This window comes from Neovison vison, chromosome 3 (genome assembly GCF_020171115.1).
Source record: "Neovison vison isolate M4711 chromosome 3, ASM_NN_V1, whole genome shotgun sequence".
In the NCBI taxonomy this organism is placed as follows: Eukaryota; Metazoa; Chordata; class Mammalia; order Carnivora; family Mustelidae; genus Neogale; species Neogale vison.
Window position 1 is genome coordinate 215,431,046 of NC_058093.1, and position 22,781 is coordinate 215,453,826.

At 45.5% G+C, this 22,781-nt stretch overlaps 2 protein-coding genes and 2 gene segments (V, D, J or C); all 4 read right to left on the bottom strand.

Moving 5' to 3' along the window:
* The window catches only part of LOC122903648, a 369,147-nt gene extending 349,652 nt beyond the window's left edge, over window positions 1–19,495 (bottom strand). The window contains 2 exon segments of the V gene segment in view: window positions 18,976–19,297; window positions 19,401–19,495. Of these exon segments, the coding sequence occupies window positions 18,976–19,297; window positions 19,401–19,446 (368 nt within the window).
* Window positions 1–22,781, bottom strand: part of LOC122903653 (immunoglobulin lambda-1 light chain-like) — a 591,711-nt gene that overhangs the window by 331,443 nt on the left and 237,487 nt on the right. The gene's annotated exons all lie outside the window — the stretch shown is intronic.
* LOC122903652 (immunoglobulin lambda-1 light chain-like) overlaps window positions 1–22,781 on the bottom strand; it is a 1,198,107-nt gene that overhangs the window by 320,894 nt on the left and 854,432 nt on the right. The window lies entirely within an intron of this gene.
* Window positions 11,053–11,541, bottom strand: LOC122903655. The segment is given in 2 exon segments: window positions 11,053–11,326; window positions 11,496–11,541. Coding segments are annotated over 2 exon segments (320 nt in total).

Below are 22,781 nucleotides of genomic sequence, written 5' to 3' on the forward strand. Positions count from 1 at the left end.
AGCTGGAAGTGCAGGGAACTCCTTTGTCCATGTGGAGATTCGTGACCCAGTGGTCACACCCTGATTCCCCTGAACCATGCACTGCTGGCCCCAGGAGAGGATTTTCTCTTCTCTTTGGGGTCCCTGGAAGCCTTGAGAGCAGGCAGGAGGTGTCAGATTTCCCATAAAAATTGGAAGAGGTTCATGTGAAGAGAAAGTAGGACCCATTTGAGGCCTCAGGGCTCATCTTTCTGGGTTGGTGGTGGGTCATGGGTGTGGTTTGGGGGCTGAACAAGAATAAGGGACTGTCTCCAAAGGAAACAGTTAACAAAATCAAAAGACAACTGACAGAATGGGAGAAGATATTTGCAAACGACATATCAGATAAAGGACTAGTGTCCAAAATCTATAAAGAACTTAACAAACTCAACACCCAAAGAACAAATAATCCAATCAAGAAATGGGCAGAGGACATGAACAGACGTTTCTGCCAAGAAGACATCCAGATGGCCAACAGACACATGAAAAAGTGCTCCATATCACTCGGCATCAGGGAAATACAAATCAAAACCACAATGAGATATCACCTCACACCAGTCAGAATGGCTAAAATCAACAAGTCAGGAAATGACAGATGCTGGCGAGGATGCGGAGAAAGGGGAACCCTCCTACACTGTTGGTGGGAATGCAAGCTGGTGCAACCCCTCTGGAAAACAGCATGGAGGTTCCTCAAAATGTTGAAAATAGAACTGCCCTATGACCCAGCAATTGCACTACTGGGAATTTACCCTAAAGATACAAACGTAGTGATCCAAAGGGGCACGTGCACCCGAATGTTTATAGCAGCAATGTCCACAATAGCCAAACTATGGAAAGAACCTAGATGTCCATCAACAGATGAATGGATAAAGAAGAAGTGGTATATATACACAATGGAATACTATGCAGCCATCAAAAGAAACGAAATCTTGCCATTTGCGACAACATGGATGGAACTAGAGCGTATCATGCTTAGCGAAATAAGTCAAGCGGAGAAAGACAACTATCATATGATCTCCCTGATATGAGGGAGTGGTGATGCAACATGGGGGCTTAAGTGGGTAGGAGAAGAATCCATGAAACAAGATGGGATAGGGAGGGAGACAAACCATAAGTGACTTTTAATCTCACGAAACAAACTTTGGGTTGCTGGGGAGAGGGGGGTTGAGAAGGGGGGTAGGGTTATAGACATTGGGGAGGGTATGTGCTTTTGGGTAAATTGGAAGGGGTGGTGAACCATGAAAGACGATGGACTCTGAAAAATAATCTGAGGGGTTTGAAGTGGTGGAGGGGTGGGAGGTTGGGGTACCAGGTGGTGGGTATTATAGAGGGCACAGCTTGCATGGAGCACTGGGTGTGGTGAAAAAATAATGAATAATGTTTTTCTGAAAATAAATAAATTGGAAAAAAAAAAAGAATAAGGGACTGTCTCACTTGATCTTGCTGTTGAGCATCAAGTAGTGTGATGATGGCTCCAACCTTGAAGGGAGAAACAAGAGGACAGTCACTGAAGAAACATTTATTCAGATCCAGCTTGGTCTTCCATAGGTTCCACCCTTAAAATCAGTGTAAATAAGACATAAGTGTTTCTTGGGTTCCTGCCTTGGGCAGCACAGCACTGGGGACACGATTGCTTTGGTGAAACAGCACACCATCACTAACCCAGTCTACCTTCATCTTGTCTTCTATAATCATTGAGAAGCCCCACTATTGCTATTCTTTTTTTTTCCCCAATTTATTTATTTTCAGAAAAATATTATTCATTATTTTTTCACCACTCCCAGTGCTCCATTCAAGCTGTGCCCTCTATAATACCCACCACCTGGTACCCCAACCTCCACACCCCCGCCACTTCAAACCCCTCAGACTGTTTTTCAGAGTCCATAGTCTCTCATGATTCACCTCCCCTTCCAATTTACCCAAATTCCCTACTACTCTCTAACGCCCCTTGTCCTCCATGCTATTGGTTATGCTCCACAAATGAGTGAAACCATATGATAATTGACTCTCTCTGCTTGACTGATTTCACTCAGCATAATCTCTTCCAGTCCCGTCCATGTTGCTACAAAAGTTGGATATTCGTCCTTTATGATGGAGGCATAATACTCCATAGTGTATATGGACCACATCTTCCTTATCCATTCATCCGTTGAAGGGCATCTTGGTTCTTTCCATAGTTTGGCGACTGTGGCCATTGCTGCTATAAACATTGGGGTACAGATGGCCCTTCTTTTCACGACATCTGTATCTTTGGGGTAAATACCCAGGAGTGCAATTGCAGGGTCGTAGGGAAGCTCTATTTTTAATTTCTTGAGGAATCTCCACACTGTTCTCCAAAGAGGCTGCACCAACTTGCATTCCCACCAACAGTGTAAGAGGGTTCCCCTTTCTCCACATCCTCTCCAACACATGTTGTTTCCTGTTTTGTTAATTTTGGCCATTCTAACTGGTGTAAGGTGATATCTCAATGTGGTTTTAATTTGAATCTCCCTGAGGGCTAATGATGATGAGCATTTTTTCATGTGTCTGATAGCCATTTGTATTTCTTGATTGGAGAAGTGTCTGTTCATATCTTCTGCCCATTTTTTGATGTGTTTGTCTGTTTCGTGTGGGTTGAGTTTGAGGAGTTCATTATAGATCCTGGATATCAACCTTTTGTTTGTACTGTCATTTGCAAATAACTTCTCCCATTCCGAGGGTTGCCTCTTTGTTTTTTTGACTGTTTCCTTTGCTGTGCAGAAGCTTTTGATTTTGATGAAGTCCCAGAAGTTTATTTTCGCTTTTGTTTCCTTTGCCTTTGGAGACGTATCTTGAAAGAAGTTGCTGTGGCTGATATCAAAGAGACTACTGCCTATGTTCTCCTCTAAGATTCTGATAGATTCCTGTCTCACGTTGAGGTCTTTTATCCATTTTGAGTTGATCTTTGTGTACGGTGTAAGAGAATGGTCGAGTTTCATTCTTCTACATATAGCTGTCCAGTTTTCCCAGCACCATTTATTGAAGAGACTGTCTTTTTTCCACTGTATATTTTTTCCTGTTTTGTCGAAGATTAATTGACCATAGAGTTGAGGGTCCATATCAGGGCTCTCTACTCTGTTCCACTGGTCTATGTGTCTGTTTTTATGCCAGTACCATGCTGTCTTGGTGATCACAGCTTTGTAATAAAGCTTGAAATCAGGTAAGGTGATGCCGCCAGCTTTATTTTTGTTTTTCAACATTTCCTTAGCGATTCGGGGTCTCTTCTGATTCCATACAAATTTTAGGATTATTTGCTCCAGCTCTTTGAAGAATGCCGGTGGAATTTTGATCGGAATGGCATTAAAAGTATAGATTGCTCTAGGCAGTATAGACATTTTAACAATGTTTATTCTTCCGATCCAAGAGCATGGAATGGTCTTCCATCTTTTTGTGTCTTCTTCAATTTCTTTCATGAGTGTTCTATAGTTCCTCAAGTATAGATCCTTTACCTCTTTAGTTAGGTTTATTCCCAGGTATCTTATGGTTCTTGGTGCTATAGTAAATGGAATCGATTCTCTAATTTCCCTTTCTGTATTTTCATTGTTAGTGTATAAGAAAGCCACTGACTTCTGCACATTGACTTTGTATCCTGCCACGCTGCTGAATTGCTGTATGAGTTCTAGTAGTTTGGGGGTGGAGTCTTTTGGGTTTTCCATATAAAGAATCATGTCATCTGGGAAGAGAGAGAGTTTGACTTCTTCATTACCAATTTGGATACCTTTTATTTCTCTCTGTTGTCTGATTGCTGTTGCTAGGACTTCTAATACTATGTTGAACAAGAGTGGTGAAAGTGGGCATCCTTGTCTTGTTCCTGATCTCAATGGGAAGGCTGCAAGCTTTTTCCCATTGAGGATGATATTTGCTGTGGGTCTTTCATAGATAGATTTGATGAGGTTCAGGAATGTTCCCTCTATCCCTATACTTTGAAGCGTTTTAATCAGGAACGGATGTTGGATTTTGTCAAATGCTTTTTCTGCATCAATTGAGAGGACCATGTCGTTCTTCTCTCTTCTCCTATTAATTTGTTGTATCACATTGATTGATTTACGAATGTTGAACCATCCTTGTAGCCCAGGGATGAATCCCACCTGATCATGGTGGATAATCTTTTTAATGTGTTGTTGGATCCTGTTGGCTAGGATCTTGTTGAGAATCTTAGCATCCATATTCATCAGTGATATTGGTCTGAAATTCTCCTTTTTGGTATGGTCCTTGCCTGGTTTGGGGATCAGGGTAATGCTGGCTTCATAGAAAGAGTCTGGAAGTTTTCCTTCTGCTTCAATTTTTTGAAACAGCTTCAGGAGAATAGGTGTTATTTCTTCTTGGAAGGTTTGGTAGAATTCCCCAGGGAATCCGTCAGGTCCTGGGCTCTTGTTTTTTGGGAGATTTTTGATCACTGCTTCAATCTCGTTATTAGATATCGGTCTATTCAGGTTGTCAATTTCTTCCTGGTTCAATTTTGGTAGTTTATATTTTTCCAGGAATGCATCCATTTCATCTAGGTTGCTAAGCTTATTGGCATATAACTGTTCGTAATAACTTCTGATGATTGTTTCTACTTCCTTGGTGTTAGTTGTGATCTCTCCCTTTTCATTCATAATTTTATGAATTTGGGCTTTCTCTCTTTTCTTTCGGATTAGTGTAGCCAGTGGCTTATCGATCTTATTGATTCTTTCAAAAAACCAGCTTCTAGTTTCATTGATACGTTCTACTGTATCTCTGGTTTCTCCCTCATTGATCTCAGCTCTAATCTTGATGATTTCCCTTCTTATGTGTGGAGTTGGTTTGATTTGTTGTTGATCCTCCAGTTCTTTAAGGTGTAGAGACAGCTGGTGTGTTCTGGATTTTTCAATTTTTTTGAGCAAGGCTCGGATGGCTATATATTTTCCCCTTAGGACCGCCTTTGCTGTATCCCATAGGTTTTGGACCGAAGTGTCTTCATTCTCATTGGTTTCCATGAATTGTTTCAGTTCTTCTTTGATCTCCTGGTTGATCCAAGCATTCTTAAGCAAGGTGGTCTTTAGCTTCCAGGTGTTTGAGTTCCTTCGGAACTTTTCCTTGTGATTGAGCTCCAGTTTCAAAGCATTGTGATCTGAGAATATGCAGGGAATAATCCCAGTCTTTTGGTATCGGCGGAGTCCTGATTTGTGACCCAGTATGTGGTCTATTCTGGAGAAGGTTCCATGTGCACTTGAGAAGAATGAGTATTCTGCTGTTTTAGGGTGGAATGTTCTGTATATATCTATGAGGTCCATCTGGTCCAATGTGTCATTGAATGCTCTTGTTTCTTTGTTGAGTTTCTGCTTCGATGATCTGTCTAATTCTGAAAGAGGCGTGTTAAGATCACCTACGATTAGTGTATTCATATCAATATGACTCTTTATCTTGATTAACAGTTTTCTTAAGTAATTGGCTGCTCCCATATTGGGAGCATAGTTATTTACAATTGTTAGATCATCTTGGTGGATAGTCCCTTTAAGGGTTATGTAGTGTCCTTCTGTATCTCTGACTACAGTCTTTAGTTTGAAGTCTAATTTATCTGATATGAGAATCGCTACCCCAGCCTTCTTTTGAGTCCCATTGGCATGAAAGATGCTTCTCCACCCCTTCACTTTCAGTCTGCGTGTATCTTTAGGTTCAAAATGGGTCTCTTGTAGACAGCATATGGATGGGTCCTGTCGTTTTATCCAATCTGCAACCCTGTGCCGTTTTATGGGTGCATTTAGGCCATTCACATTGAGAGTGATTATTGATAGATACGTTTTTATTGACATCGAGTTACCTTTGAAGTCTTTCTTTCTGTAGACTGTCTCTATATTTCTGTTCAATGCTATTCTTGGGATTTTTCCTCTTTTATAGAACCCCCCTTAATATTTCCTGCAGTATCGGCTTGGTGGTTGCATAGTCTTTTAAGCCTTGCCGGTCTTGGAAACTCTTTATCTCTCCATCCATTTTGAATGTCAGTCTTGCTGGATAAAGTATTCTTGGCTGCATGTTCTTCTCATTTAGTGCCCTGAATATATCTTGCCAGCCTCTTCTGGCTTGCCAGGTCTCTGTGGACAGGTCTGACGTTATTCTGATGGGCTTCCCTCTGTAAGTAAGGAGCCTCTTTGCCCTGGCAGCTTTCAAGAGATTATACCTACAATTATAATTTCTCAATTTGACTATCAGGTGTCGTGATGTTTTTTTGGAGTGTATAATCTTGGGTGGAGACCGTTCAGCCTCTAGTACATGAACGCTGGTTTCATTCGCGAGATTCGGAAAGTTTTCATGAAGGACTTGTTCCACGACATCTTCTAGACTTCTTTCTTTCTCCTCCCCTTCAGGGATTCCAATAATTCTGACGTTGGAACGCTTCATGGCATCATTTATTTCCCTAATTCTGCTTTCGTGGGATCTAAGCTGTTTGTTCCAGGCTTCCTCCTGATCCTTTCTCTCTATCTGTTTGTCTTCCAGATCACTAATTCTATCTTCTGTCTCAGTTACCCTAGCTTTGAGAGAGTTTAGATTGGATTGGAACTCATTGAGAGCATTGTGGACCTCCTCCCTGGTAGCTTTAAGCTCCGCCCTAACATTGTGAACATCCTGTCTGGTCACTTTCAGTTCGGCCCTAATCAATTCTGTTTGGTCATCCATGGCTTTCTCCAACCTAGCTATTGCCTGGATAATTGTTAGCCTGAATTCTCTTTCCGACATATTGTCTATGTTGATAGCCGTTAGCTCTATTGCAGAAGGTCCATCGTCTGTATTTTTCTTCTGTTGGGCATTCCTCCTCCTAGTCATTTTGGTGGGAGAAGACTGAACAGATGTAGCTGGATGTATCAACTCTGGTGCAGTCAAGGTGCACCCTGGAACCCTTCCTGATCTCCGTCTCAGAGAGAAGCCTCAGTCTGGGTGCAGAAGCTGAATAAATTCCCCCTTGGACGCTGGCAGTGCAGATTCCAAGTTGCAGACCCTGGGGGCGCAGGATCTTTTGCTCGTCCCTAAAGCCAAGGCAGTGGCGGCTGTCTGGGAACTCCTGACCGCCAGAGAGGTTCCAAGCAGCGATCGCACACTGAGATTTTGCCGCCGGCGGGGGCTGGGAGTGCCCGGCTTGCGCGCACCTCTTTTCAGAGGCGGCTGTGTGTCGGGCGCGCGTCTGGGGCACTGAGAACGGGGCGCTGGTCCGTAAGCCGCAGGCTGGGCTTTTGCGCACCTCTGTCCGGGGAAGAGTTTCATGCGCACTCGGCTTAGACTTTGAAACAATGGTGCGGGTCAAGGAGCGCCCCCGGGCCTTAGAAACCCAGGAGAGCTGGAGCAACGTGCGCGCGCATCTCAAACTTTGTGGTAGGGCTAGCGTGTGTTCTGCAGACCGGCGCAGGTCCCATCCCCTCACAGGAGCCGGAACCCCCGCGCTCTGGGGCGCACTGGCGGCTTAGGGACCAGGAGCCGGTTTCTCCGCCGCACTCTCTCTGCCCCCGCGCCGGGGAGGCCGTCTGGGACCGGGGACTTAAGCCCCTGTCCCTAGCCGCCCTGATTCCCACAATTTGCCCCCGTGATCCTTTGCTCTTTTGGAGTGCTTTCAACCAGTCTCCAAGTTAATGCTGGTCCTCAGACTCAGGGCACTCTCGCTCGTATCGGGGTATTACTTTTGCACTGGTCGCCTCTGGTGGCTCCCTCCCCCTTTTGTTTATCTTCCAATATCAGTCCGCCGTTCCCATTCTGCTTTACCTGCTCACTGGCGTCTTCTGCCCCTGTAGAGATCCAGACGTGTATAATTCTGATCTCAGGCTGATTTCATGGGTGATCAGAGTTCTTTGGTAGGTAATCAGCTCACTTTGGGGTACCAGCTGAAAAGACGCCTCTTCCTAGTACCCCGCCATCTTGTCCCCCCGAGCCCACTATTGCTATTCTTATGTACGTCTAGGTCAGCAGTGACCCTGTGTCCCTGAGCTATCCCATCGATGTGTTATTCTGCTGGGAATCTTTCTGGGGACTTTTGTCTGTGAATGAAAGAGACTAGATTTATGCAAGGGTCTTTCTCTTGTACTCATGAGTCATAGCTAGAGCTGTAGCAGCCATCCCGAGGTCTGTTGTCAACAACAAGGTAAAGCAAAGCCTCCATTGTAGTGGTGGTAGGAGAGACAGTGAGAGGATCTGGTACCTCACAGAACTGGTAGTACCTGGAGAACCACCATCTGTCTTCAGACTTACTTCTGTCTGTAGGAAAATAGATGCTTGAATGTTCATGCCTCTGATTGAGATGGGCATGTATTTTATTAAAATTTCCTGACCAGTTGGGATAAAAATGCATACAGAACAATCAATTAATTAAATGATAGGAGAACCTGGACAGTGTTGTTTGATGTGCAGAGAATGAAGTGATATCAGACAAAATGACAGGCTGGTCATGTGTGCGGAGAGGCTGGAGGAGGCTTCTCTGCAGAGGGCTGTGGGGATGCTTCCAGGATGGAGAGAAGGGACAAGAACTGAAGTGTGTTTGGAGTCAGTCCTACAGAAAGAGTCTGCTTTGTCTGAGGATGCAGGGACAGTGAGGAACTTAGGTGTCAGTGAGTTCCAAGGTGATATTTTCCCATAAGTTCAAAACTGAGTGACGGGTGTGATGTGTTAGAATTCTCTGTTGTATGTTTCCAGGGAAGGTGAGTCACAAGAGGAGCCCCATGTGAACCTCCCTGAAAACTGAGTGGGACGCTGGAGACTGTTTGTAGCTGACAGTCACTGTGGCTTCTGTGTGGTGCCCCTGTGTGTGTGTATGTGTGTGTTTCCACATGACATCCAATTCCTGTCACACACTCCTTTCTATCATATACTGATACACATACATATGTATGAATATACTTGTGAGTGCTTGTGCGCGTATATACGAATTGTGTCTGCTGTGTATATGTTGGAGATGTATTTGAGTACATAGATACCCTTATGTATGGTATAAACACATACGTTTTCTAGAGATTCTGATTTCTGGATTGGGTGCCACAGTTGTAGTTTTGGGGATCTTTGCATTTTTAGGAGACATGCAGTTCCATATTATCACCAATGATAAGGTCTGTGTTGTTACCGTAATGAATGACAGGACCAAGTTAGCACTCAGACTCATTTGACAGAACACACTGATATTAGTGAATGGCAGTGTTCATAGAACTGAAATATATGGGCAGCTTACCAAATTTTTGTACATCTCTATTATTAGAAAGTTCCAACTGACACATGCTTTGACTTGTTTCTGAATCTTAAAGGAGACTGTATGCTCCTTATTAGCCACTAAGTTACTATGAGATCAAGCTGCCTGCATGAAATGAGTGTTTTCAGATCAACCATGCCAGGGAAATGGACAGTCACAGCAGCTCTCCATCATCCAACAAAAGAGAGAGATTTGAGATTAGGCTTCCCCATGTCCTGAAGGCACAGGCCAATTGCATGAGGGAAAGGCCTGATGGCCAGGACCCCAACCTATACTGCATTGTCTCTGCTCTATCTGGCACAATTATGACCCAATGGGGACAATCCTATGAACAGCTGATCCAGAGGAAAAACCATGGTTGGTTTAATAGGTTCCTGTGTGATGTGCATCCAACTCTGCTAGTTAACAATAGTAGTCCTGCAGCCCTCATCTGGGACACCGCTGCAGAATATGGAAATTTTTTCAGTAAGGCAACATTTGAGCAGAGTGCTTTTTTTATTCACCCAGACAGAGAGAAGGACAAAAGTGCCTTATTTCTAACCTATGTTCTCTGACTCAGTTTGGCTGGATGGTTGGAGAGTTGGAAGAAACACAAAAAGGAAAGTGGTGAAAGATGTTTGAGGAAGAAACATGTGAGTAGGCACCAACCCCAAATGAACACAGGGCGATTTGTGTTCCATGAAAATGCCCACATGAGTGTGTCCTCAGAGGGAAATTGTATATGAACACTCTATGAAATCAGGTGGATAATGTGACATTCAGCAGACAGTGGTGAGCCTTCTTGCCACTCTTGAACTTGTCCAGGGGCCTTATATACACACAAAACAGATAATCATGTCAAAAAATGGGCAGAAGACATTAACAGAGATTTGTCCAATGAAGACATACAAATGGCTATCAGACACATGAAAAAATGTTCATCATCACTAGCCATCAGGGAGATTCAAATTAAAACCACATAGAGATACCACCTTCCACCAGTTAGAATGGCCAAAATTAGCAAGACAGGAAACAACGTATGTTGGAGAGGATGTGGAGAAAGGGGAACCCTCTTACACTGTTGGTGGGAATGCAAGTTGGTGCAGCCACTTTGGAGAACAGTGTGGAGATTCCTCAAGAAATTACAAATAGAGCTTCCCTATGGCCCTGCAATTGCACTCCTGGGTATTTACCCCAAAGATACAGATGTCATGAAAAGAAGGGCCATCTGTACCCCAATGTTTATAGCAGCAATGGCCATGGTCACCAAACTGTGGAAAGAACCAAGATGTCCTTCAACGGACGAATGGATAAGGAAGATGTGGTCCATATACACTATGGAGTATTATGCCTCCATCAGAAAGGATGAATACCCAACTTTTGTAGCAACATGGACGGGACTGGAAGAGATTATGCTGAGTGAAATAAGTCAAGCAGAGAGAGTCAATTATCATGTGGTTTCACTTATTTGTGGAGCATAACAAATAGCATGGAGGACAAGGGGAGATGGAGAGGAGAAGGGAGTTGAGGGAAATTGGAAGGGGAGGTGAACCATGAGAGACTATGGACTCTGAAAAACAGTCTGAGGGTTTTGAAGGGGTGGGGGGTGGGAGGTTGGGGGAACCAGGTGGTGGTATTAGAGAGGGCACGGATTGTATGGAGCACTGGGTGTGGTGCAAAAACAATGAATACTGTTACGCTGAAAAGAAATTTAAAAAATTAAAAAAAAGAACTGCTCACTGCTTTGTGCACAGCCCTCCTGTGGCTGCCAGAGAGTGTGACACAGATGGGGAAGGGGTTTTTGTATCACTTCCCTGTCTATCTTTGTCACTCTGGGCATTACCACTGTGTGGTACCTAACAGTAATAGTCAGCCTCATCCTCAGCTTGAGCCCCACTGATGGTCAGGGTAGCCGTGTTTCCCGAGTTCGTGCCTGAGAACTGGTCAGGGATCCCTGAGGGCCGACTGCTATCACCATAGATAACCTGCACAGGGGCCTGGCCCGGCTTCTGCTGGTACCAGTAAACACTTTTACTTCCAATGTTTTTCCTCCACAGGTGATCCTAACCATCTGTCCCAGGTTCACTGACATTGAGGGAGGCTGAGTCAGCACATAGGAGGCCATGGAAGCTGCAACAGAGAAGATGAGAGGTGGGGTTCCAGCCAGGGTGTCATCCCTTATATGCGCCCACCTGTCTTGCTTGAGCTCTTTTGATTCCCTAGGCCATTTCCACCCTGCTGTCATCTTTGTTCCTGGGCCCTTTGGGCTTTCCAGGTCATGTGAGCCCGAGCTCAGCACCTGTGCAGTGAGCCAGGAATCCGAGGAGGAGAGGGGTCCAGGCCATGGTGCAGGTCCCTTAGTTTTGCTCCCTGAGGTCCAAGGCTAGACAGGGTTCCTCCTAGGCCTCTCTTATCCCCTTGCTGGAGGCACCTGCTGGTTATGTAAATCAGCCAGAGCTCAGTGGCTGCTGCTGAGGAGCCTTGTGGTTTTAGCAATGGGCTCAGCTCCAAGGGACACAGAGATGGGAGGGGCAGCCCCTGCAGACCCAACCTCAACCCAGGAGATTCTCCTTCACCCTGTGTCCCTATAGTCTGGGGTACAAACCCTATACCTCTCCATGTCCCAACCTGTCTCCTGGGCAGGAATGTTCATAGAAGAACTGTGAGGTGGAGTCTTTCTGCATTGTCTGAGCCCATCATAAAATGTTTACTTCTGAGGTACGAGAGGACCATAGGTCAGTGTGTGTCCTACCCCTGGTTTATGTTGGTAAACATTAGAATATGAACAAAATTGCTCCCTTGCCAGGTGCATAAGGAGTTTTAGGGAGATATTGAGGTAGGTGCACTATGAGTCTGTGCCAAGGGAGAGCTCCTGGGAGAGATCCTAGATGCTGTTCCTCAGGATCCCCCGGGTGCCCTCCATGTCAGGGACAAACACAGTGCTTGAGCAAGGATTGACAGTGACTGTTGTAGCAGGAATGGGGTGGGGCAGAGCATCATGAAGTCCTGGACGTGTGCTAGAGCCAGAGACAAATTCTACCGAATAGAGATGAGAGACTTTTGTTGGAATTTTACATCAGAGCAAAGGTGATAGTGTAGTACCTTCTGGTCTCTGGTACTGGTAAATAATCTTCCCAGTTAGAACCCCTGAGACTTTGCCAGGTGATCTATTCTTCCCCTGAGTGGCTACTCTGCACTGGCCACTGGAGGTACAGGGAGCTCCTTTGTCCAGGTAGAGATTCAGGACCCACAACTCACATCCCGATTCCCCTGATCCATACACTGCTGGGCTCAGTGGAGGATTTTCTCTTCTCTATGAGACCCCTGCCAGCCACAAGACCAGGTAAGAGGAGTCATATTACCCATGAAAATAGGAAGAGGCTCATGTGAAGAGGAGGCAGGACCCATCTGAGGTATCAGGGCTTATGTTTCTGGGGTGGTGGTGGTCATGGGTGTGGTTTTGGGGCTGAACACCAGGAGACACAACACTCTGGGACTGTCTCACTTGATCTAGCTGTTGAGCACCAAATAGTGTGATGAGGGCTCCAGCCCCATGGAGAGAGACAGTAGGAAACTCAACCAACACATCCTTATTCAGACCTAGCTTGTTCTTCCATAGGTTTCACCCTTGGAAATCAGTGTGAATAAGACACAAGTTTTTCTTGGGTTCCTGCCTTGGGCAGAGCAGCCCTGGGGACACAGCTGCTTTGGTGAGACAGCATATCATCATCGACCCATCTACCTGCATCCTGTCTTCAATAATCATTGAGAAGCCCCACTATTGCTATTCTCAGGTCTATCTAGGTCAGCGTTGACCTTGTGGCCCATAGCTAGCCCATTGATGTGTCATTCTGTTGGGGATCTTTCTGGGGAGTTTTGTCTGTGAATGAAAGATACTAGATTTATGCAGTGCTCTTTATCTCGTACTCATGAGTTGTAGCTAGAGCTGCAGCAGCCATACTGAGGTCTGTTGTCAACAAGGTAAAGCAAAGCCTCCATAGTAGTTTTAAAGGTGGGAGAATCAGTGAAAGGATTTGGGACCTCACATAAGTGGTAGTATCTGGAGAACCACCATTTGACTTCAGACTTATTTCTGTCTGCAGGAAAATAGCTGCTTGAATGTTCATCTCTCTGACCGAGATGGGCAGTCTTTTATTAAAAACTTTTGATTTGTTGGGATGTTAACTAATATAAAACAATCAATTAATGAAATGATAGGTGAACCTGGACAGTGTTGGTTGATATGCAGGGAATGAAGTGACATCAGACAAAATAAGAGGTCGTGTGTGGGGAGAGGCTGGAGGAGGCATCTCTGAAGAGGGACTGTGGGGCTGCTATCAGGAGGGAAAAAAGGGACAAGAACTGAAATGTGTTTAGATTCCATCCCTGTGAGGAAGTGTCTGCTTTGTGTGAGGACACAGGGACAGTAAGGATCTGAGGTGTCTGTGATTCAAAGCTAGTTGAGTTCCCAGGTAACATTTACCCACAAGTTAAAAACTGAGGGGCAGGTGTGATGTGTTATAATTCTCATGTTGTATGTTTCCAAGGAAGGTGAGTCACAAGAGGAGCCCCATGTGAACTCCCTGAAAACTGAGTGGGAAGCAGGAGCCTGTTTGTAGGTGACAGTCACTGTAGCTTTTCATGGCTCACCTGTGTGTGTTTCCATATGACATTAAATTCCTTTCAAACACTCCTTTCTATCATATACTGATACATATACATACATATGAATATACTTGTGAGTGCATGTGCACATATATACTGATTGTGTCTGCTGTGTGTATGTTGGAGACATATTTGTGTACATATATGCCCATATGTGTGATATGTACACATAAGTATTCTAGAGATACCGAACTCTGGATTGGGTGCCAAAGTTGTAACTTTGGGGATCTTTGTATGTTTAGGAGACACACAGTTCCATATTATCACCAATGATAAGGTGTGTGTTGTTACCATAATGAATGGCAGGACCAAGTTAATAATCAGACTCGTTTGATAGAGCACATGGGTTTCAGTCAATGACAGTGTTCCTAGAACTGAAATAGATGGGCAGGTTACCATTTTTTTTAAAAAAATGTGTATTAATAGAAAGCTCTAATTGGCACACACTTTGGCTTGTTACTGAACCTTAACAGAGACTGTATGCTCCTTATCAGCCACTAAGTTACTATGATCGAGCTGCCTGCATGAACTGAGTGTTATCAGACAAACCAATGCATGGAATTGGCATTCATAGCATCTTTCCATCATCAAACAAGATATAAACTCGAGATCAGCCTTCCCCAGGTCCTGAAGGCACAGGCGATTTGCATGAGGAAAAGCCCTGATGGCCATGACCCCAACCCATACTGCATTGTCTCTGCAGTGTCTGGCACAATTATGCCCCAGTGGGGACAGTCCTATGAACAGCTGATCCAGAGGAAGAGCCATGGTTGTTTTAGGAAGTTCCTGTCTGATGTGCATCCAACTCTGCTAGTTAACAATACTAGTCCTGCAGCACTCATCTGGGACACCCCTGCACAATATGGAAAAATTTTCAATAAGGCAACGTTTGAGCAGAGTGCTTGGTTTGTTTAGCTGACAGAGAGAAGGACAGAAGTGGCTTATTTCTAACCTATGTTCTGTGACTCAGTTTGGCTGATTGGTCAGAGCCTTGGAAGAAACACAAAAAGGAAAGTGGTGAAAGCTGTTTGAGGAAGAGATGTGTGAGGAAACCCACCCCCAAATGAACACGGAGTTATTTGTGTTGCATGAAAATGCCCACAAGAATGTGTTCTCAGAGGGAAATACTATTAATAATCAGGTGGATAATGTGACATTCTGCAGAGAGTGGTGAGCCTTCTCGTCTATTCACTCTTGATTTTGTTCAGTGGGCCACTAGCAAAGTGGCCATGTTGCACATTGGGACATTATTCATGAGTTAATCCCTAGGTTTTTTCACTCATAAGGCTGACATGGCTATGGCTACTTCTGAGGGACCAATCTGCCAAGAGCAGAAACCAAGCCAGAGTACCCAGGAACAGACCATTCCCTTGGGACTCAGCCAGGAGCCTGATGGCAGATGAATTCCATTAGACCCTTTCCACCATGGAAGGAATTGCTTTGTTGTTAGTGGAATAGACCTTGACTTGGATAGGAACTTGCTTACTTTGTAGTGCTTCTTCCCAAACCATAACCCTTGGACTTACTGAATGCCTCATCCTTTTCTTCATGATGGTGCATGTGGAATTTACTTGTTACACAATCACCTGCTGTTGGAAATTCATCACAACTTCCTCTCCACTCAGGTGGAGGTGGCTCTCACTGATGACATCATGGCTTTAGGCGCTCAGCTGCTCTGGGAAATTTGGACTCTAACCCTGGTCCATTGTGTGATGAGTGGTCCATTGCACAAGGAAAATGCAGAGATCATGAGCACTGGACAAAAGGCTCCCTCTGTCTTTCCTCCACTGAAGCCCTCTGTCCCACATTCACACACAAGCAAAGAAACCAGCGTAGTTTAGTGTTGTCAGCTAAATGCTCTCCTGACCCAACCTGTGCAGAGCTGCCTGAGAGCAGAGTGGGGAGGAGCTAGGGAGACCTCAGACCTAGGGGCCAGGGTCAGACCTTCTCAGTGCTTGTTCATGGACCTCCTGGGCCTGGAGAGGAGTGCAATATAGACAGGGAAGGGGCTGTGTCTCATTCCCCATCAAACTGTGTCACTGTGAGCATTACCACTGCTGTCATAGAATTGATAGTAATTGCCTTATCCTCAGTCCAGGTCCCGCTGATAGTCAGAGTGGCCGTGTTTCCTGAGGTAGAGCCTGAGAACTGGTCAGAGATCCCTGAGGGTTGCTGATTATTTTTAGTAATCACAAGCACAGGAGCTTGTCTTGGCTTCTGTTGGTAGAAATATGCATATCTTTTCCCCAGTACATCTCCAGAGCTGGTGATTGTAGTCCTCTGTCCCAGGGCCACCAACACAGAGCGTGGCTGAGGCGGTCCACCGGAGGCCACGGAACCTGAAAAGACAGGAGAGGAGGGGTTGATGTGAGGTCCAGGGACTCATTCCCAGGGACCTAATACTGAGTCAGTGTTGGTGCTGAGCTCAGGGCTTGGGGCAGGCCCAGCTCAGGTCCCATGAAAGCTGAGCTTGTGTTCAGGGCCTAGGGGTGCACCTGTGCAGAGAGTGATGATGGGGAGCAGGAGAAGAGTCCAAGCCCTGGTGGAGATGCCCAAAGCTCTGCCTCCAGAGATCCCACAGCAAGGCAGGCTCACCAAAGCTTCTCTTATTTCCTCCAGGCCCAAGCAGCAGTGACTGCTAGTATTTATGCAAATGTATTTCCGCCATGGGTCTCTGACTGGATTACTCACTTGTGAGATCAGAATAGGTGACTCATGAGGAAGCCAGGACCCTCTGGCTTCCTCCATGGAGCTTTCTGGTCAGAAAACCAGCCTTGGTTTCCAAGGTCCGGCTTTAATTGTCAGATTACTGGGATCCGACCTTATGACCCTGTCTGAAACCTCTGTGCCTGGGGTCTGTGCTGGGTTGGTTCGGAGCCTTGTGGGAGCCTGGCCATGGGGTGAGGTGGGACCTCTGAGAGTACAGACAACCCCTGATTCAGTGATCGGTACTGTAGCCTCATTACCCACCTCTTCCTGCCTCAGGTCCCCTGTCTTTCCCACACTGCACTCTGTCCCATGCTTGGCATGTCATTACTTTAGGAAATTCTCTCATTCTGAGCTTTGTGTATCCCTTTCTACTGGAGTTGACTTGTTAACCAACCACCAGCTGTTGGAGATTTTTCACAATGTCTCATGTATTAACACAAGCTGTTTTCATCCCACAAGAGTGCAGAAATTGGCCACCATATTTTTTTTCATCAGTGTTTCATGTAAAGATGTAAAGAGCATGACAAATTACTGGAAGCTTCTTCGTCTTTGCGTGGGTCCCCAAGATCTCTTGATCCCACATGGCGTGAGCTCTGGGCTTGAGACTGTCCCTGCAGGGAGTGGGTCCTGTCACTGCAAAAGACAACCTAGGGACCAGAGCTGTGGTCTGAGCAGGGAGCATTCATTTCCCTCACAAGGAGGTTGCTCATGTCCCTTCCAGGGACCAGGGGCTCAGTGGTCACTTCTCTCCCCACCTCATCAGTTCCTGACCAAGGAGCTGCAGCCTGGAGAAGGGAAAGATGAGTTGAGGGTAAGAACTCCAGGCGTCCTTGGACATGCCCAGCACAAGAGGGAATGCTCTTTATCTTCCTCCCTTTTCCAATCACTGTCATCACTTCCACTATTTATCCATCTCTCTGTCTGTTCAAGGGTCTGGGGTAATTTCTTCCAAGTTATTAACATCATAAAGCCCCAAGTGGGCTTGGAGGTGGGGTGATTCACTGTGTGGGTTTGGGTGCTGTTTCCCTACCATCCTCTGGACTGTCTTTCCTAGTGTCCATGGTGGAGGAAAATCCCCACTAGAGGGACCTGTTGGGGTCCTCTTTTAGGACACAATCTCCGCAAACCCTTGGTAGGGAACGATCTTTTACTGGAGGATGTAGGATGGGCCTGTGATCCCCTGTGACTCAGCCCACCACATACTTGAAAGAAGTCCCAGATGGACTGAGACCTGCTGTTCACCTCTCCTCCTGCTCCTCCTGTACCCCTGCCTAGTCTGTCTCTAGTATAGCCACCTTCTCTCCTCCTACTCACTTGGGAGTTTTCCAGGTTATGGGTAGCTCCTGGATTTTCCATCTCTGAGCTCCATTATTCACTATGGAGACGCGGCCAGAATTTCTGGGATCCAGCATCACAAATCCTCCTAACCCTGCTCAGATTTATGCCCAGGGATCAGGGTTACCTTGATCATTACAGATGCTCAATGTTAACACAGAAGCATGGGTGTATGTGAAAGATGCTGCTTTTCAGATACCAGAAAATCTATGGAGGAGCTCAACATGTACAGTAAGCTGATCCCCCTACCATCATATGCATTTAAGATGGATTACTCACAGGGTTGAGCGTCAGGGGAGTCAATATATTTATCACTTTGGTGCACCCCCTTCACTGTGCCCTGCTATTGTACCAGTAGATGTGTTCCTGGGAAGAACCTGGAAAAGTCCTGTAGGCAGCATGTGTATTCATTCTTGGCACCAAAAGTTGAGAATTGAGTACTGATGGAGAGACCCAAGCCATGCTCCATGTTGTTCCTGGCAGAGACATCCTAACATGCATTCTGTTTTCCTACTAGATGCCAGCTCTACACTCACTGTGGACTCAAGACTCTCTGCCATGCTTCCCTTGGGGACCAAGTGTTTCCTTTTTAACATTTCGACACTGGCAAGCATCCCATTATGCTTCATGATGAAATTATAGTGATGATAGTCACTCAACCAACCTCCTTGGTAAACTCCAGAACTCTGAGATCTCTTTCCATTCTCTGAGAAGAGACCCATCATGCATGCACATGGTCTGATGGCTCAAGGGGCCATATAAGACCAGCTACTCTCTCAGGGTTGTTTTCCTATCTGGCCTTCTGGGCTGGTCTGGTGTTTACCAGCTGTAGGGTGAAGGAAAGAGAATGTTCTGTTGTCAAAAAGAATTAAACGACTACCTGTTTCTGTCTCTTTGTAATGGTGTCTTGGGATTTGCTACAGGGTGACAGGGTTTTCAGGGAGAGTCAAAGGTCTCAGGGCTCTGAAGAGGGACGGACAGCAACTCCTTCTGAGCCCCCACGGGGAAGATGAGAGAGAAAAAGTGGGAGGTTTTATCCTCACTTCCCCATTGTGTGTATCACTGTGGCTTACTGTATTTGACCATCGATGTTATAGTCTGCACCACAGTAATATTCAGTCTCATCCTCAGGCTGGATGTTGGAGATGGTTAAGTAACGGTCAACCCCAGTGCTGGATCCTGAGAAGCGACTGGAGATCCCGTCCCCCTTGTTGTGGCTTCCGTCACTATTAACCTTCATCAAATACCGAGGGGCCTTCTCTGGTTCCTGTTGATACCAGTGAATATAGTAATTGCTGTGCTCCCTGCTCAGGGTGCAGGTGAGCTTGACAGAGGCTCCCAGGGAGGCAGATGCAGATGGAGGCTGAGTCAGCACAGGTGCAGCACAGAAACCTGGAAACACAAAACACAAAGATGATGTTGAATGTACTGGACACTACACAGGGTCCCTGGGGACTGTGTTTGGAAAGAAATGAGAAGGAGGTTGAACCCTGACCTGTAGAGAAAATAAAGGGCAGGAGGTAGAATGGTACCCAGCCCATGGTGGAGGGGAGCTTTGTAGAAGTTTGATCTGAGCCTGTCCTGATGGGACTGAACTCCCCCAGCTCCCATCTTATCCTCTGTTTTTTCAACTCAAGGAAGGAGGAGCATCAGATGCAAATCTACTTTCCATTTCTTTCCATTCTTTTCTGAGCTCTGAGGTTAAGGTTCTCATGCTGTTAATTTCCTGAGTTCAGAAGGACCAGGTGTGGGTTTCTAAAGTGGAGAGTTCATTATACACAAAAATCATCAAAGGAAGCATCAGTCATACCCTTTGCACTTGAGCACAGCCCAGGGGATTTGAATTTACTGGGGTATCAAACCAAGCCCCACAGTGCCCCCCTGGGCACCCTTGGATGAATGTCACCCTATGTGTATTGGTAGTTTAACAAAATGACTACTTCTGAACCCTCAGTAGTTGTTAAACCTTTGGTGAGTGTGTACAGGTTCCACTGAATAAGACACAGTAAAAAGAGTAGCTCTATGCTCAAGGCACAATTTTCTTCCAATCTTTTAAATGAAGAATCTAACATTAAGAGATTAAATGATTTTCTCATTTCTCGATTGCCAAGACAGTGATGAGTAAGTTATGTTTCCAACCCAGAAGACATCCCAGAACCTGATTTTCCAATCCCCTTCCTGCCCAGTCCCCTCACCATGCTCCCTCTCCCCTCATCCCAAGCCTATTGGGTCCCTCAGGTCATCACCCTCTCTCCTTTATCCCAGTCTATGTCCTCCCAGGGTCTGTTCTGAGGAGTGCTCAGACCTTCATGATGTTGTTGTCAGTGTTTCCCAAGGAAAAAAACAGCCTGTATATACCATTGGGACTGTTACCCTAAGGAAACCTTATGCATCTAACCTGCTCTGTCCAATGTGGCTGCTGCAAGTCACACATGCATGTGGACCATTAAATGTGGGTAGTCCCAATAGAGATGAGCTGTCATTCTGGGGGACCCACCAGAATTCAAAGACTTAGGATGAAAAATAAGGTAAAAATAGATCATATTTGTTATATTTAATCATATTGATGTGATAATATTTTCATTTGATTGAACTAAACAAAGTGCATTATGAAAACAAGTTCTGTTCTTTTCTTCTCATTTTAAAAATGTGGCTACTATCTTTGGAGAACAGTGTGGAGATTCCTCAAGAAATTAAAAATAGAGCTTCCCTATGACCCTGCAATTGCACTACTGGGTATTTACCCCAAAGATACAGATGTCGTGAAAAGAAGGGCCATCTGTACCCCAATGTTTATAGCAGCAATGGCCACAGTCGCCAAACTATGGAAAGAACCAAGATGCCCTTCAATGGATGAATGGATAAGGAAGATGTGGTCCATATACACTATGGAGTATTATGCCTCCATCAGAAAGGATGAATACCCAACTTTTGTAGCAACATGGACGGGACTGGAAGAGATATGCTGAGTGAAATAAGTCAAGCAGAGAGAGTCAATTATCATATGGTTTAACTTATTTGTGGAGCATAACAAATAGCATGGAGGACAAGGGGCATTAGAGAGGAGTAGGGAATTTGGGTAAATTGGAAGGGGAGGTGAACCATGAGAGACTATGGACTCTGAATAACAGTCTGAGGGGTTTGAAATGGCGGGGGGGGTGGGAGGTTGGGGGTACCAGGTGGTGGGCATTATAGAGGGCACGGCTTGCATGGAGCACTGGGTGTGGTGAAAAAATAATGAATACTGTTTTTCTGAAAATAAATAAATAAAAAAAGAGGTGGGAAAAAATGTGGCTACTAGAAATTTTTAAGTCACATATGTGGTTTGAATTTTATTTCTGTTGGACGGCCTGCTCTGCAAAGTCCCAATAGTAGTCAATGGCTTTTGAAAAAAGAGACAGAACCTTCCAGAGCGTTAAGAAGAGGCCATGTCTTAATGTGAAAACACAAAGGACATAGGTTGGTGAAAACCAGGGATTCCTGGGTCTGAAGTCCTTGGCTTGCTGCTGGTTTGGGCACTTTCTAACTTTGACTCAAGCAAGTTACACATCTTACCTGCCTCAGATTTTGCATCTGTGAGTTGGTGTGATAATCAGAATGATTTTTGTAGAGTATTTGTGATTAAACAATTTAATGGGAAGTTCTGGGAATCATGTTTCATATGAGGTAAGGAAATATAAATCTTTACTTTTCCTACTCCTTTTAATATCCTTATTTTTAAACTTAATATTAATAAAAGTCACTGGAGAATAGAAGATGGGGGGAAATTATGGAAACTTAAGAAGTCTTGGGTTTGGGACATTTAAATTGGCAAAATATCCTGGCAACACTAAAATCTCAATCTCAACCCACTGAGCCACCAATCTCAGGGTCCTGGGATCGAGTCCTGCATTGGGCTTTCTGCTCAGTGGGGAGCCTGCTTCCCTCTATCTCCCTCTCTGCCTGCCTCTCTGTCTACTTGTGATCTCTCTCTATCAAATAAATAAATAAAATCTTTTAAAATCTCAATCTCTCTCTCTCTCTCTCTCTCACACACACACACACACACACATATACACACACACACATACCATCAGAGACATTACCCCTTGCACAGGTCACAAGGGGCACATCCTCTCAGGCTGCCATCCTGCTCCCTGGGTAATGGGCCCAGCGACGTGATCCTGGTTCTCCAACAGGGATATCACGGGATGTCCCAGCAGAACTCGAGCAGAACAACTTCCTGCTTCCTCAGACTCTGTGATATGTGTCATGTCATCTCCATTGTCTCTCTAGAGTTAGCCCTACCTTCCACCTCCTAGTTTTGGGAGGGAGAACCTAGCTCTGCAGAAACTTCAAACATGAACTACATAGGTTGACACTTAGTGTGTGTCCTCTGACCTGACCACAGAGGGTAGCTCAGAGGCCTGGGTAGATAGGGGAGGGCTGATGGGCTGCAGGGCTGGGCTCATGGTGCTGAGGGAAGAGAGGCTCAGGCAGAGAGACTGGGGCTCCTCACACTGATCCCTCTAGGGGTCAGAGAAGCGCAATGAGGATTTACCAGGCTCTGGACATGTCATGTCCACAGCAGAGCTGAGACAGGTTCGGAAGTCCCTACACATGTAGATGGACGAGAAGCAGATCATCTTGGTGTTCTGGGGAAACTCCATTAGGAAGGCATCAGGCACTGCACCCCACCTCCTGATGATGATGAGATCATTGTCTCACTTCTGGCCTACCTGGGAGAATATAGAGACCAGATGTCCGACATTTGCTCACTGTGGTGATAATCAGAGGGCAATGAAGGAGCCTGGATGCCCAGACATACAGATGGGTCAGTTAGGAGACAGTCAAGGATTTTTCTGGGTTTGTTAGTTATGCCCCACCTGATCCCTGA